Raw genomic sequence first — 16,962 nt, forward strand, 5'->3', positions numbered from 1 at the left:
ATATAGATATACTTGGTGTTAGTGATGTACAATGGTTAAAAATTATCAAGAAAGGGAGATATATCAAAAAATTATCACAATGTGTATTGCACTGGTGAATACAAAAACTGATCGTCGATACGAAGTAGCGTTCATCATAAGCCACACAATTAAAAAATTATTGCTAGGTGTGGTTCAAAACTGAGACAGAATAATATTACTAAAAATTCAAGCACAAAACTTAATTAACATTAATATGATTCGAGTCTTTGCTCTCGCAAATGACAAGATCGAAGATTATATTCAGAATTGCCCTGAAGTTAAAAACGTCTAGAGACAATACGTACATTTTAGGAGATTTTAATGCAAAAAATGAAGCAGCTATAGGTGAAAATATAGTAGAAGAGTTCGGATTAGAAACCAGAAATGAGAGAGGAAAAAAATGCCAATAAATTTTTGTCAAGAAAAAAATATTTTAATTACCAATACTTGGTTTCAGCTTCCGAAGAGAAGACTATATACATGAACTTTACATACAATAAACCACATTGTCAGAAATTAGAGTGATTTCATATTCATACTACAAGACTGTATTAAATCAGTTAAAACTTATCCTGGGAGCAGATGTTACCTCATACCACAATCCGCTGGTTACTGTCAAATACCAAAAACACTAACTGACAACAAACAAATTATGGATGTAAATGAAAAGCGGAATAATATAAGAGATACATAAAATATTGAAAACAAGAAAGTTTGACAAAACACAGGTCAGAGGCTAAATAACAATGGGTGACAAAAGAAATACTACTACAAATGAAAGAAAGAAGGAAACATAAAAGAAGAGATGTGCGCAAGTATAAAGAGATACGATGAATAATTAAGAAACAAGAAAAAGACCTAAGGAAATATGTTTGATAACACAAAAAAAGATATGAGAAATATGCACAAAAAATTAGAGAAGTGGCCAAAATCAGTCTAACAAGAAGTCAAAAATAACACTTAAGAAAATAAGTATTGCTAATAGATTCACCAACGAAATTAATAATATGGGAGGAGTACGTTAAAGAACTTTTCCAAGATAAAGAGGTGAAATGCAGGAGATACAAAAATTGAATCCTTTAGAGATACATAAGATCAAGATAGATAAAACTAAATATGCTATCAAAAGCTCTAAAGATAATAAGGCAGCTAGATTAGACGAAATACCTGTAGAACTGTTGAAACTAGTGGAAGAGAAAAACATGGAAGTATTGGCAGATTTGTTCAACACGGTGTACGATACGGAAATAATATAGCAAGGTTGACTAAAGTCTGCCTTTATAACAATCCCTAAAAAACAAGCAGCAAAAGAGTGCTCTGACTATCGAACACTGAGCCTTATGAGTCCTACTTTAAAAGAACTGCTTAAAGCAATACATAATAGAATCTATAAAAAATTAGAGGGGATTAGTAAGATGCAGTTCAGATTCCGAAATAGAATGGGCACTCGAGAAGGACCATTTGCCATCAACATACTGATTTAGCGATGTCGTGATGTAAATTTTAACATATACTTATACTTTGTTGACTACGAAAAAGCTTTTAATAAAGTAAAACATGAAAAACGATATCAATACTTATACGCGCTATCTCAGAGTAGAGTAAAATCATAAAGATAATCTAAACAATATATATTATCGGAAACAAAGTGCCATATTTTAAATCAATGGGAGACAGTTAAAAGAAATTAACATCTGTAAAACAATTAAACATGGCTGCTTTTTATAGCCACATTGGTTCAACCTATATTCTTAAGAAAATTTCAAAAACAGGTTCAAAAACTTAAGTATAAGTAGCGCTGAGAGTAAAATATTTATAAACACTAAAAAAAAGACAATAAATGGTAAAGTAATAAAATAATTAAAAATATATCAGTAACTGTTAACTTTAATCATGAAACCAATAATATTATTTAAAAAAAAACAGGCACATAGAAATTGCCAGATCAGTATTTATACGAATATACTCCCAGCGTGTACCAATCTTAATTTTGAAGTCATACTACGTACCATTCGATGTTAATGAAACAATTAATCAAATTGACATATTACAGTACTGGAGAGAGTTGTTAAAGAAACAGAACTAATTACCAATATACAAATAAAAAAAATGGAATACCCAGGCCACATGATGAAAAGACCAAAATTTAAAATTCTGAGACTCCTAATATAGCAGAAGATTTAAGAAAGAAGCAGAATTTTTGGCTGAAGAATTTACGTGATTGGTATTAATACAAAAAGTTTGATTTGTTTAGACAATTTCAATAATAAAATAGCCATTATTATTTCCAACCCTCGTCGGGAGACGGCTTTCTAGTAACAAGAAGAAACATTCGCTCCAAATACCAGGTACACTCTGGTTTTATTTAGTTTTGATCTGGTACAGGAACACTGGTATGGTAAAGATTACTTTGTGCCTTATTTGTGGAATCTGTAGGATTTACCTTTTACATCTGTATTGACCATATCAATCCACATACCCATACGCATAGCTGCTGTTTGATTTGTATGTTTCACTTTTGGGTGATTTCTCTTGGCTTGGATTGTTTAGCACCATAAAAATTCTACTGCCGATATTAAAATCTGGGGTCAACCGTCGTACAATCAGTCTTTGCGTTGATTGCTTAAAAGAAATGGTCCAGTAGTTTTCCCTTGATTTTTCCACCGCTTTACAAATGCCGGTTTTATTGTAATCACGAATGCGCTGCTTATTTTCTATTGCATTGTTGCATTTAATATCTGCCTGTGTTTGGTTGTACTAATCTAGCTACTGATTTCCATTGCTAGATTTTTGGTTCATCCCGATTATTTCATTTCTTTGGTACCACATATTTCAAGAAAGCATTCCACTATCCGCCTCCCCAGAAGAGGAGCCCGAATACGAGGAAAATCTTAAAAAAAATAACACGCTTTTGCAATTTTTAAATTATAACTCCTGATTCCATATTTGATTTAATATCGCCCATTTGATTTTCCTGCAAATATTTTGCTCTTGGGCCTTAATGCAGATTTTTCTTTATTTTAATAACTGTACAAAAAGGGTGTAGATATGTGAAATTATGAATATAATTTCAGTGTATGAGAGCTGGTTCAAAATAAATTAGGATAAGTACTGAAGGCTTATATAAATAATAGCAAATCAAGTTTATAAAAAGTCTTACCAATACTCCTTCTGAACACACACTCGCGGTATTTATAGGATTTCCCTTGCGGTTGTTCTTTGTATGGGGCAGCTGTATTTACTGGTTTCTCAACACGTGTCTCGTGGTACGAACACTAACATCACGAGATAGAGCACATTTGCGTGTATAGTATCTACGATTCAAAAGAGGATTCGCTGTTTCTTCGCGTAACTATCAGAAAGAGAGAGAGAGAGAGAGAGAGACTGTTTATTGCTAGCGGCAGTCAACAGTAGAGAGAATACGTCTGTTGCTACCGATAGTCAATAGCAAAGAGAGAATCTTTTTCATTTGCTATCCTACAACTGTCTGTATTTCTAATGGAGTGGGGTTGAAGTGAGAGTAGAAAGTATTACTAAGGGTTGGACTAGGATAGTAATTTTAAAGTTGAGGTAAAATATGATGGGAATTAATACAGCGAAAAATAAAATAGTTTTTCGCATTTGAAAAATTGAACAATAACAACATAACTTAAACTTAAAATTTTTTATTAAACACTGAAAATTTTGTTTTCAAAACTTCCACAAAATTTATTATAATGTCTTATCACCACAGCTGCCTCGGCAGAGTGCCTTTCTCACGTGATCTATTTTTGATATCGTCGGCTAAGAGTGTTAACCTGCTAACTCCGTTTTTTATCTAAAATGACATTTTAGCGGATTCTGAATCTTTATACCTTCATACATGATCTCACAAACCCTCTAACTCCAATATAGTTTAGAAATAACAAAATTTTAAGTGCACGTTATCCTGCTTTCTCCATAGTGATATTTTTCATAGCGCAACACTGCCATCTCCAGTATAACTAATGCAGGCAACAAGTGACCACGTGCTTGTGAGTTGCAAATCGTAGTTTTTCAAAGAAATATAAAGGTAAATTTGTGTTCTTCGTATTTTTGATAGAGAGGTAAGTGTATTTCATTTTTTAGTTAACATATTATAATAAGAAAAATAATTATATTCATGCTAAAAACTGCTAAAATCGAACAAGATGGAGTTAGCAGCAATTCGTTTATTTTACTTATCTACCTATGTTACAATCTAAGTACATAGCAGATTTTCTTAATGTGATTGTTGTTAGAAGTAATTCCATTAGTTCAAAGTTATTTTAAAATTTCTAGAAATTAGTGTTAAACTTTCTAATTTGTCACCAATCCCATTCCTGTTTTACGACTAAATGGGTTTTTACGAGGAAACTATGACGTATAAGTGGTTTTATCAGAAATATGGCTGTACCGTTTCATGTGTCCAAATTCCTAAGAAGAAATATTTTGGGGGCAATCTATTTTTTTATTTTCTCGGCCAGGCGAGGGAAACGTGGTAGTTGAAAGGGGTTGATATCGTTAAAACATGATATTTAATAATGTAATAAATCCAAAGAGAATAATATAAAAATATTAAAGTACAAAAATATTAAAAACTGTTTTTTTAGAATTTGTAAAAATCATTGTTCTAATTCTATTGCAGATGTCTAGAGCAAGTAAAATCCTTAAGTTAGCTGATGAGATAAATGGTATTGCTCAAACTAGTGGAAAAGAATATATTGTTAAAAATGTTGGAAGTGACAATGAGACACCTAGTACAGAAAACGTAAGTTATAATGATACAGAACTGACTGAACTTCTCAATTATTATGACCGAAATATTGTAGTCGCATTGGAAAAACCAAATAACAATGATCTAGACTTTACTCGAGATATACCAGAAGATATTTTCTCAGATGAACGCATGGACCTTAACGAAAATCCCGAAAATTTTTCAGCAACTGGTGATGTTTCACATATTGAATATCAGTGGAATGAAGATGCCATATCAGATGACAGTGATTTCATTAAGCCTTTAGTACCATACTCTGACCATTCGGATTCTGACAGCTATGATGTTTCAGAAAAAAGCAAAAAACGTAAAATGAGGTTTCAGGTTAATAAAAAGACCTGGTATTCTGAAAAAAATAAAAGTCGTCGGGAAATGGTTAAGAGCTATTTTGGAAGACAGAAAATAAATGGAAAGTGGAACTATGATATGGAGAAAACACCCCGAGAATTAAAAGAAAGATGTTGTTGCAAGACCAAAGAAAATGGATTACTTAAGTGTAATAAAATTTCTGAGGAAGAGAGAAATGTAATATTTAAGTATTTCTGGAATTTAAGCTGGGGAGAAAAAAAAGTATTTGTAGATAATACTGTAAAATCGACTGCTATAAATAGACCGAGAGATAGAAAAGACCCAGAAAAATCTAAACGTAAACAATCGTTAATGTATTATCTTCGAAGCAACGACACAGATATTAGAGTATGCCGCAAAATGTATGTAAATACGACAGGTATTGGCAGATGGACATTATTAAATTGGAAAAATAACTTTTCATTACCATTGGAATCCAGTGATTATGCATCTAAGCAAAAGCCCAACGTTTATAGACAAAACAGAAGTCGTAAAAATCCATTTGAAAGCGAACATACGGCATTAACAGATTTTTTTAATTCTCTACCGTGTATGGAGTCACATTATTGTAGATCTTCTACGAGCAAAAAGTATCTTTTACCAGAGTGGTCTTCAAAACAAGAACTATATAAACTTTACGTTAACGATTGGTGTCGTGCAAAGAATATAGCTCCATTATCTATGTTTACGTTCAATAACGTGTTTAATACACAAAATCTGTCTCTTTTCCGGCCTAAAAAGGATGAGTGTGGGCTATGTGCTGCTTACAAGAATAACCATGTTTCTGAAACTGAGTACAACTTACATATTATTAAAAAAAAAGAGGCAAGGATTGAAAAACACAATGATTTCAATAATAAACGTCATGTATATGCAATGGACCTTCAAGCAGTCCTGCTGGCGCCAAAATCTAATATAAGTAGTTTATATTATAAGACCAAATTATGTGTGTACAACCTCTGTTTTTTTAATCTACAAACAAAAGATGGCTACTGTTATATATGGAATGAGAGTGAGGGAGGATTATCTGCCGAAGAATTTGCCTCCTGCTTTCATCATTTTATGGAAAACTATGCAATACCACTTATAAATCCAAGCGAGCAAAATCCAGAAATCATTATGTATAGCGATGGTTGTACCATTGTTTAAATAGGACTAGTTAGACAATCCTTATGGAACAAACGTTTGATTTTTATTCTGCCGTCATATGGCGGCCTCTAGTCATAAATTTAAAAAACTATTAACAGAAACTTAATTCTCAGCAGGATTCTATTCGAGTATATTTTTACCTGTCTGGTAACTTATGCAAACCTGTACATGGGTGCCAGATTGTGAAGAAAATATAAGATTTTAATAAAATGCTTATTATTAAAAGTGAAACTGGAACAAACCATGAAGTGGAAATATCCAGGAGTGGCTAGTATACCTGTTGAATACAAAGCACGTGGTGTTCGTGTGTATTAAGGTATAAAAAAATGCTTATTACAAGCTTAAATTTTTATTTTAAGAAGATCTTTTCGGAATTAAATCATTCCATCATCAGTTAACTAAAAGAGAGAGTAAAAATACCAATATTAAAAAACACAAGTTAAAATTTAAATATATAGAAATAACACGTTGGTTTTTTACTACTTACATAAAAAGTTGTTAAAAAACATTGTATGGCCACTTAAAAAAACTTTCGAAGGACATCCGTATTAAAATATAATCCTCATGGTTTTATCAAGGTAAATGCAATAGACTTAACTTATTGATTATTAAAACTGAAGATGGGGGCATCTTACATGACCCCCTGTAGCTGGTGAAGTTTTTTCGACTTACATTACCTCTGATCTGTTCTGGAGTCTTGGGCTAACTGATATAAAGATGGTATGAAAAATCAGTTAGTACCCATCGATGTCAAGTGGAATGATGTAGTAGGAGCAAAAGTCATTGTGCTTAAGTTTGTGAATAGGCAGTTTTTAGTGAAGTATTGTGTTTTGTGTGTAGTAAAATCAATAGCAATTTTTGGTATTTTAAAAAGGTGGTAGAATGTAAAACAATGAGTGACTGCGATGTAAAATAAATTTGGTATACCAGGGTAAGGCAAAATTTAAGTTAGGTAGTTGAAATTAATAAATCATTTGGAAGCGGTAAAGAGAATGTTATTACCTAATTGTTTCCTTGTATGAAGTAGATATAAATAAAAGTTGGTTTGAAATTTGTGGAAGATGAATCGAGGAAAAAGAAATAAAAGAAAGAGAAAGAAAATGAAGTAGGAGATGAATGTAAAGATGTAAGCTGGGGATACTGAAACTGATTGTGATAAGAGATTGATAGATGTGGTGTGAGTATTTATAAGAAAATCTGTGTGATTAGTCAGATGGTAGTTATTGGAGAGGATGGGAAATGGGATATTGGAAAAGTGATGTTAGTGTATTAATGGTGACAAGAATAGAGTTAAGTATGGCGGATTAAATAAGGTGATATTAAGGTATGGGAAATTAGAAAGAAATGTAGAAGTAAGTAAAACTGGATGTGTAGTTAACAGAAAGAAAGTTAGATCAGGAAAATAATTGTCGATGAAGTGGAACAAAGTCTCTGTTGATGCTGGTGTGACGATTAACACAATTGGGACTGTTTTTCTTTTCCTTGACTATTTCCAAATCCTCAAAAAGGTCAAGTTTGAGATAATCTCTACCTGGGATGTTATGAAGAAGAGAAATATCATCTGGTACCTTGATTGTGTGATTGTGATATTTAAGATGATGGGAGAAAGAAGAAGTGTTATCTAACTTAGAATGTTCAATGGCCCTGGTTACTAGAGATCTACAAGTTCTACCAATATAAGTGGCATCACAGTCAGAACATTGAAGTTTATAAACCCCACTGCGTTTGCTGAAGTCAATAGAGTCCTTACTATTGCATAATGATCTACTCAATTTATTGTTAACTTTAAAGGAAATCTTAATATTTTCAACAGAATTCAGGATAGTGTTTTTGATTGATTCGGAAAGTGTTGGACAGTGAAATGGTAATGAGAAGTAAGATGGGGAATCTGAAGTAATGTTATGGTAAGCTGATTGTTGAAGCAATTTACGTTTCTTTTTATAAATGAGTTTATGGATGATATCTGGGTTGTAGCCATTATTGAAAGCAATCTGTTTGATTATGTTTAGTTCTTGGATGTAGTTAGTGTTGGATAATGGAATGGTTTCTAAACGATGAATGAAGCTGTTGAATGCAGATAATTTGTGTGAAATGGGATGGTTAGAATTGAAATGTATGACATGATCTGTTTGTGTGGGTTTTCTGTAGATGCTATAATCAAAGACATTATTAATTCTATTGATGGAAAGGTCTAAAAAATTGATGGAGAAGTTAGATTCTAATTCCATAGTGAATTTGATATTGGGGTGAATATTATTGATAGTGTTTAATAAGGAAAAAGCTGTATTTGAGTTACCTCTAATGAAAACTAAGCAATCATCAACGTAACGGAACCAGTGTAGAATTGTATTGTTAGTCATGATTTGAGTGGATTCTAGATGATTCATGAAGAGGTCAGCTAAAAAGGGGGAAAGACAACTTCCCATGGCCAAGCCATCAGGTTGTTTATAAAAAATATTATTGAAAGAAAAATAATCTTGTGATAAACAAAAGGAAAGTATTTCTATTATTGGTGTGATGACTGAGGGATTAGTTGATTTAGATGTGAGAAGGTCCTGGACTAACTGAATAGTTTCAAGTTTAGGTACAGAAGTAAAGAGATTGCTAACGTCAAATGAAAGCATGGTCATATCTGGTAGGAGTTTTATGTGATTGAGTTTGGATATAAGTTGGGATGAGTTTTTGATAGAAAAAGTGGGAGAAAAACCTGTTATGTCCTTGATTACCCTGAGTATGAATTTAGAGATTATGGAGACCGGGGTGTTGATGAAACTGACTACTGGACGGATTGGAATGCCCTCTTTGTGGATTTTTGGAAGACCATACAGTCTAGGAATTAATGGGTTACTAGGGATTTTGTAATATGGTGCATGAAAATCAGTGAAAAAAGTAGAATATTTCTTTAAAAATGCTTTTTGTTTATTAATGAATCTGTTAAGTGGGTCATGTGGAAGTACTATGAAGCCATTATTATTCAAAAAGGTGGAAACTTTGTTGATGTATTCAGTGTGGTCTAGAATTACTAAACAATTTCCTTTATCTGATTTGGATATTATTAGATTATGGTTTTTTATTTTCTTTTTTATTGAATTTAAAGTTTTTAAACTATTATGATGTGGATGATGAAAATGTGAATTGGAAGTTAAGTTTTTGTATGCAGCATGAAGTTTTTTGAAACAATTATTTCTAATGACATTTTTTTGTTGTAAAGAAATTGAAAGTTTTTCTATGATTATGTCTATTTCTATGGAAAGTTCTTGTAGGTCTATTTCAGAGATGTCTGTGGGAATAGAAAATTGGAGGCCATGATTCAAGAGTTCTAATTCATCTTGTGAGAAATTTATATTAGATAGATTTTTGATTCTAGGGTGAAATTTGAAGTTAGAAAATTTGGATCTATTATTAGAAGAATTGGTGGACACTAAATGTGACTTCTGTTGAATGAGATTGTGAAGTTTATTATTAAGTTTGAAAAATTTAACTGAAGCACAATGGTTAACTTTGTCCTGTACATCATGCAAAAAAGAGGTTAAGTCTAGATTATCAAAATGTTGTAAAAGTCTATTGTACATTACCTTCATATTACAATTGATGTTATCTAACTTGGAATAATGTTTGCCTATTTCTTTCCTGAGGAGTTTGGTTTGTAGTTGATTAACATATGTACTGGGTACATTTTTTGATGTTTTAACTCTAGCGAATACAGGAACTACATTATTATTAATACATTGATGAATAAACCATATGTCCAACTCTAATTGTTTCCTCCTTGTAGCCAGACGAATGTATTGGTTAGCCCAAATGACCATATCGTCAATTTAAAATTAAAAGTGAAACTGGAACAAACCATGAAGTGGAAATATCCAGGAGTGGCTAGTATACCTGTTGAATACAAAGCACGTGGTGTTCGTGTGTATTAAGGTATAAAAAAATGCTTATTACAAGCTTAAATTTTTATTTTAAGAAGATCTTTTCGGAATTAAATCATTCCATCATCAGTTAACTAAAAGAGAGAGTAAAAATACCAATATTAAAAAACACAAGTTAAAATTTAAATATATAGAAATAACACGTTGGTTTTTTACTACTTACATAAAAAGTTGTTAAAAAACATTGTATGGCCACTTAAAAAAACTTTCGAAGGACATCCGTATTAAAATATAATCCTCATGGTTTTATCAAGGTAAATGCAATAGACTTAACTTATTGATTATTAAAACTGAAGATGGGGGCATCTTACATGCTACAGCTACAGGGGGTCATGTAAGATGCCCCCATCTTCAGTTTTAATAATCAATAAGTTAAGTCTATTGCATTTACCTTGATAAAACCATGAGGATTATATTTTAATACGGATGTCCTTCGAAAGTTTTTTTAAGTGGCCATACAATGTTTTTTAACAACTTTTTATGTAAGTAGTAAAAAACCAACGTGTTATTTCTATATATTTAAATTTTAACTTGTGTTTTTTAATATTGGTATTTTTACTCTCTCTTTTAGTTAACTGATGATGGAATGATTTAATTCCGAAAAGATCTTCTTAAAATAAAAATTTAAGCTTGTAATAAGCATTTTTTTATACCTTAATACACACGAACACCACGTGCTTTGTATTCAACAGGTATACTAGCCACTCCTGGATATTTCCACTTCATGGTTTGTTCCAGTTTCACTTTTAATTTTAAATTGACGATATGGTCATTTGGGCTAACCAATACATTCGTCTGGCTACAAGGAGGAAACAATTAGAGTTGGACATATGGTTTATTCATCAATGTATTAATAATAATGTAGTTCCTGTATTCGCTAGAGTTAAAACATCAAAAAATGTACCCAGTACATATGTTAATCAACTACAAACCAAACTCCTCAGGAAAGAAATAGGCAAACATTATTCCAAGTTAGATAACATCAATTGTAATATGAAGGTAATGTACAATAGACTTTTACAACATTTTGATAATCTAGACTTAACCTCTTTTTTGCATGATGTACAGGACAAAGTTAACCATTGTGCTTCAGTTAAATTTTTCAAACTTAATAATAAACTTCACAATCTCATTCAACAGAAGTCACATTTAGTGTCCACCAATTCTTCTAATAATAGATCCAAATTTTCTAACTTCAAATTTCACCCTAGAATCAAAAATCTATCTAATATAAATTTCTCACAAGATGAATTAGAACTCTTGAATCATGGCCTCCAATTTTCTATTCCCACAGACATCTCTGAAATAGACCTACAAGAACTTTCCATAGAAATAGACATAATCATAGAAAAACTTTCAATTTCTTTACAACAAAAAAATGTCATTAGAAATAATTGTTTCAAAAAACTTCATGCTGCATACAAAAACTTAACTTCCAATTCACATTTTCATCATCCACATCATAATAGTTTAAAAACTTTAAATTCAATAAAAAAGAAAATAAAAAACCATAATCTAATAATATCCAAATCAGATAAAGGAAATTGTTTAGTAATTCTAGACCACACTGAATACATCAACAAAGTTTCCACCTTTTTGAATAATAATGGCTTCATAGTACTTCCACATGACCCACTTAACAGATTCATTAATAAACAAAAAGCATTTTTAAAGAAATATTCTACTTTTTTCACTGATTTTCATGCACCATATTACAAAATCCCTAGTAACCCATTAATTCCTAGACTGTATGGTCTTCCAAAAATCCACAAAGAGGGCATTCCAATCCGTCCAGTAGTCAGTTTCATCAACACCCCGGTCTCCATAATCTCTAAATTCATACTCAGGGTAATCAAGGACATAACAGGTTTTTCTCCCACTTTTTCTATCAAAAACTCATCCCAACTTATATCCAAACTCAATCACATAAAACTCCTACCAGATATGACCATGCTTTCATTTGACGTTAGCAATCTCTTTACTTCTGTACCTAAACTTGAAACTATTCAGTTAGTCCAGGACCTTCTCACATCTAAATCAACTAATCCCTCAGTCATCACACCAATAATAGAAATACTTTCCTTTTGTTTATCACAAGATTATTTTTCTTTCAATAATATTTTTTATAAACAACCTGATGGCTTGGCCATGGGAAGTTGTCTTTCCCCCTTTTTAGCTGACCTCTTCATGAATCATCTAGAATCCACTCAAATCATGACTAACAATACAATTCTACACTGGTTCCGTTACGTTGATGATTGCTTAGTTTTCATTAGAGGTAACTCAAATACAGCTTTTTCCTTATTAAACACTATCAATAATATTCACCCCAATATCAAATTCACTATGGAATTAGAATCTAACTTCTCCATCAATTTTTTAGACCTTTCCATCAATAGAATTAATAATGTCTTTGATTATAGCATCTACAGAAAACCCACACAAACAGATCATGTCATACATTTCAATTCTAACCATCCCATTTCACACAAATTATCTGCATTCAACAGCTTCATTCATCGTTTAGAAACCATTCCATTATCCAACACTAACTACATCCAAGAACTAAACATAATCAAACAGATTGCTTTCAATAATGGCTACAACCCAGATATCATCCATAAACTCATTTATAAAAAGAAACGTAAATTGCTTCAACAATCAGCTTACCATAACATTACTTCAGATTCCCCATCTTACTTCTCATTACCATTTCACTGTCCAACACTTTCCGAATCAATCAAAAACACTATCCTGAATTCTGTTGAAAATATTAAGATTTCCTTTAAAGTTAACAATAAATTGAGTAGATCATTATGCAATAGTAAGGACTCTATTGACTTCAGCAAACGCAGTGGGGTTTATAAACTTCAATGTTCTGACTGTGATGCCACTTATATTGGTAGAACTTGTAGATCTCTAGTAACCAGGGCCATTGAACATTCTAAGTTAGATAACACTTCTTCTTTCTCCCATCATCTTAAATATCACAATCACACAATCAAGGTACCAGATGATATTTCTCTTCTTCATAACATCCCAGGTAGAGATTATCTCAAACTTGACCTTTTGAGGATTTGGAAATAGTCAAGGAAAAGAAAAACAGTCCCAATTGTGTTAATCGTCACACCAGCATCAACAGAGACTTTGTTCCACTTCATCGACAATTATTTTCCTGATCTAACTTTCTTTCTGTTAACTACACATCCAGTTTTACTTACTTCTACATTTCTTTCTAATTTCCCATACCTTAATATCACCTTATTTAATCCGCCATACTTAACTCTATTCTTGTCACCATTAATACACTAACATCACTTTTCCAATATCCCATTTCCCATCCTCTCCAATAACTACCATCTGACTAATCACACAGATTTTCTTATAAATACTCACACCACATCTATCAATCTCTTATCACAATCAGTTTCAGTATCCCCAGCTTACATCTTTACATTCATCTCCTACTTCATTTTCTTTCTCTTTCTTTTATTTCTTTTTCCTCGATTCATCTTCCACAAATTTCAAACCAACTTTTATTTATATCTACTTCATACAAGGAAACAATTAGGTAATAACATTCTCTTTACCGCTTCCAAATGATTTATTAATTTCAACTACCTAACTTAAATTTTGCCTTACCCTGGTATACCAAATTTATTTTACATCGCAGTCACTCATTGTTTTACATTCTACCACCTTTTTAAAATACCAAAAATTGCTATTGATTTTACTACACACAAAACACAATACTTCACTAAAAACTGCCTATTCACAAACTTAAGCACAATGACTTTTGCTCCTACTACATCATTCCACTTGACATCGATGGGTACTAACTGATTTTTCATACCATCTTTATATCAGTTAGCCCAAGACTCCAGAACAGATCAGAGGTAATGTAAGTCGAAAAAACTTCACCAGCTACAGGGGGTCATGTAAGATGCCCCCATCTTCAGTTTTAATAATCAATAAGTTAAGTCTATTGCATTTACCTTGATAAAACCATGAGGATTATATTTTAATACGGATGTCCTTCGAAAGTTTTTTTAAGTGGCCATACAATGTTTTTTAACAACTTTTTATGTAAGTAGTAAAAAACCAACGTGTTATTTCTATATATTTAAATTTTAACTTGTGTTTTTTAATATTGGTATTTTTACTCTCTCTTTTAGTTAACTGATGATGGAATGATTTAATTCCGAAAAGATCTTCTTAAAATAAAAATTTAAGCTTGTAATAAGCATTTTTTTATACCTTAATACACACGAACACCACGTGCTTTAAAATGCTTATTGTTATTATCGTTGTATGCGTTTTGTGAAACATAACTTGACTATTTGGGCGAATATTTCAAATTGTTTTTCTGCTTTGAGACTTGATAAATCTAAACCGGTTAGTAATCTATTTAAATGAAGCAGTTAAATGCTGCCTTTTTTTTAATTTTCATTAGTTTACCAGATATTTAATTTGGTTATATGATTTGTTAGAAAAGGATTAAATATTTAATTGAAATAGACTCGACTGCTATCGTCTTAGAACACTCATGCGGAGGTTTATTTTTTAGTCAAGACTTGAGTTTTATTATTGTTTAAAAAAAAAAATCTTTTTAAACAATGGTTTTATGTATGTTTTGAGAAAATTAAATTTTCAATCTTTTAATCTTTAAAATGACGTTTGAAAATATAGTAAATTTATGGGTATGGTTTTTTGATAATGGTTTTGAAACAAATAAACAGATCGATATGCCACAACAAGAGGCAACACATATTTAGGGTCAAATTAATCTATGTGTTGGGATAAAAGGAATAATAATTAACAAAACTTTAATAAATAGTACCCTTTATTTTATTTATTTATGTATTTTATAATATACACACAATTTTTGTATTTCTGTTTACATAAATGAGAATGTTTTTTCAATCAACTCGCCCGATATGACTGTTTATGCAAAAATTAAATTCGCGTTATTTTAATAGTTAGATAACACTTATGAAAATTCTAATATCTACACCATAGACAATATTAACAAAATAATAAATCAAGGTAAAAAAACAAAACAAAATTGTTTACATTAATAGTTATAGAAATCGATTGTAACATTGTTTGCATGAACTAAAATAAGCAATGTATGAGTTGGATCTATGTATGAACCAGCAATACTAGTTTAAACATATTAGATCGATGTTTAACTACAATGGTATCAAGTCCAACAAACGTTATGATAGCAAAGTGTTCAAGAAAAACTGCAGCAGAAAACTGAGTTTGTGGCTTTCGTGCAGTTTGTACAGATTTTGTCCTAATCTTAACCAGTCTCTTTTTTTAGTGCTGTTATGCGAGTTTTAAGAAGATTGATCCGTATTCGAGATGCATGTAATCTCCTTTAAAGTGTGTGATAATTATGAAATCTTTTTTTCTTGACCAATGGTGATAACGGCATATCTAAAAAGCTCATCAACAAAATCGTCAAGTTCAGAATTACCACTGTGCGAAACAGTATTGGCACTGGTTGATGGTTGTTTTTCTATTGAATACGTATGAAAAACGCGTGGTGTCGTTAACGAACCTTCCTCCTCTACCTCACTATATTTTTGTGGTATAGCAGTACTGGGTAAATATTTTGCATTTAGATATTTTTGGTCAAAATGCTTACTGCATAGATTTTTTTTTAAATCGGGTAGCTCCAGACTTTCCAATGCAGCATTACCTACAACAATATTATTATTAACACAACTGAAAAAAAGCAACTTTCTGCACAATAAATTAAAAATAAGTTCTGTATTTAAGATATAGATAACTTGGCAGTTATGCCAATATATGTTTATATCTATATATATATATATATATATATATATATATATATATATATATATATATTATATATATATATATATATATATTATATAAGAGTAAGAAAAAAAATTTTTAGATAGGAAAAAAAAGAAATTAATTACTATTGAAATGGGAATAAGCCACAATTAAAGGTTAAAATACGTTTATTGACGTTTCAATTTCCACTTCGGAAATCGTTCTCAAACATGTTTGTTTTTTAGAACGATTTCCGAAGTGGAAATTGAAACGTCAATAAACGTATTTTAACCTTTAATTGTGGCTTATTCCCATTTAAATAGTAATTAATTTCTTTTTTTTCCTATCTAAAAATTTTTTTTCTTACTCTTATATAATATATATATATATATAAACATATATATTGTATCAACAATTACACTTTTTTCATTCCTTTTATTAAAAGATATGTAGATGATTTAGTTTTGGCACTTCCTAAGCACAAAATTAATGAAATAGTCAACATTTTCAACAATCATAATCAACATATACAATTTACAGTTGAGGAAGAGGTAGATGATTCTCTAGTTCCTTAGAGAAGGTTTCAAGTCCAGTGCTTTATACAGGTAGGTGAATTGTTTGCAGTCAGTAAGTTTGGTATGGTTGATTCGTAGTCTTCTAATAGTCGATGCTTCTCTTCTAGTTATGAAGTCTAGGGAGAGATGACCAATAAAAGATTGAAGTTTATGAAAAGTTGTTTTGCTCTTTTGCTATAAGTTTTGTCAAATATCCTCTACTGACTTTTTAAAAACGAATTTCGAGATTCGTTAGCTAGTTGAATTGGGGTGACTTCAGTCACCCCATGGTTGGTAGCTTCTTTGGCAAAATTATCTGCTGTTTTATTACCAGTAGTTCCGGTGTGAGAAGGCAGCCATATACTCTGAGATAGCGCGT

General features: G+C 31.3%; 2 protein-coding genes across 4 annotated transcripts; one reads left to right on the top strand and one right to left on the bottom strand.

The window, feature by feature from the left end:
• Positions 1-6,517: 6,517 nt before the first annotated feature.
• Positions 6,518-10,522, bottom strand: LOC140431505 (uncharacterized). 3 transcript variants are annotated; one of them, XR_011949689.1, is made up of 3 exons: positions 10,385-10,522; positions 6,780-10,295; positions 6,518-6,690 (listed from the first exon to the last, which is right to left on the bottom strand). XR_011949689.1 is itself a non-coding variant. In XM_072519418.1 (2 exons), the coding sequence occupies exon 2, from the start codon at positions 10,099-10,101 to the stop codon at positions 7,687-7,689; it is 2,415 nt and encodes an 804-aa protein (XP_072375519.1). In that variant the 5' UTR covers positions 10,102-10,295; positions 10,385-10,522; the 3' UTR covers positions 6,722-7,686. The 3 variants fall into 3 exon arrangements, 1 of the variants encoding a protein (XP_072375519.1); XR_011949690.1 differs by having other exon boundaries at positions 6,780-10,522; XM_072519418.1 differs by lacking the exon at positions 6,518-6,690 and having other exon boundaries at positions 6,722-10,295.
• Positions 10,523-10,545: 23 nt separating this feature from the next.
• LOC140431506 (uncharacterized) lies at positions 10,546-13,460 on the top strand. The gene is made up of 2 exons (XM_072519420.1): positions 10,546-10,703; positions 10,793-13,460. The coding sequence occupies exon 2, from the start codon at positions 10,987-10,989 to the stop codon at positions 13,306-13,308; it is 2,322 nt and encodes a 773-aa protein (XP_072375521.1). The 5' UTR covers positions 10,546-10,703; positions 10,793-10,986; the 3' UTR covers positions 13,309-13,460.
• The last annotated feature ends 3,502 nt before the right edge of the window (positions 13,461-16,962 follow it).

Source organism: Diabrotica undecimpunctata, unplaced genomic scaffold, assembly GCF_040954645.1.
Source record: "Diabrotica undecimpunctata isolate CICGRU unplaced genomic scaffold, icDiaUnde3 ctg00001284.1, whole genome shotgun sequence".
NCBI lineage: Eukaryota > Metazoa > Arthropoda > Insecta > Coleoptera > Chrysomelidae > Diabrotica > Diabrotica undecimpunctata.

What these genes read in the sequence shown, in the direction of transcription:
- LOC140431506 (XM_072519420.1), top strand. Translation starts at nt 10,987, where the DNA reads ATGGTCATTTGGGCTAACCAATACATTCGTCTGGCTACAAGGAGGAAA.
- LOC140431505 (XM_072519418.1), bottom strand. Translation starts at nt 10,101, where the DNA reads ATGGTCATTTGGGCTAACCAATACATTCGTCTGGCTACAAGGAGGAAA.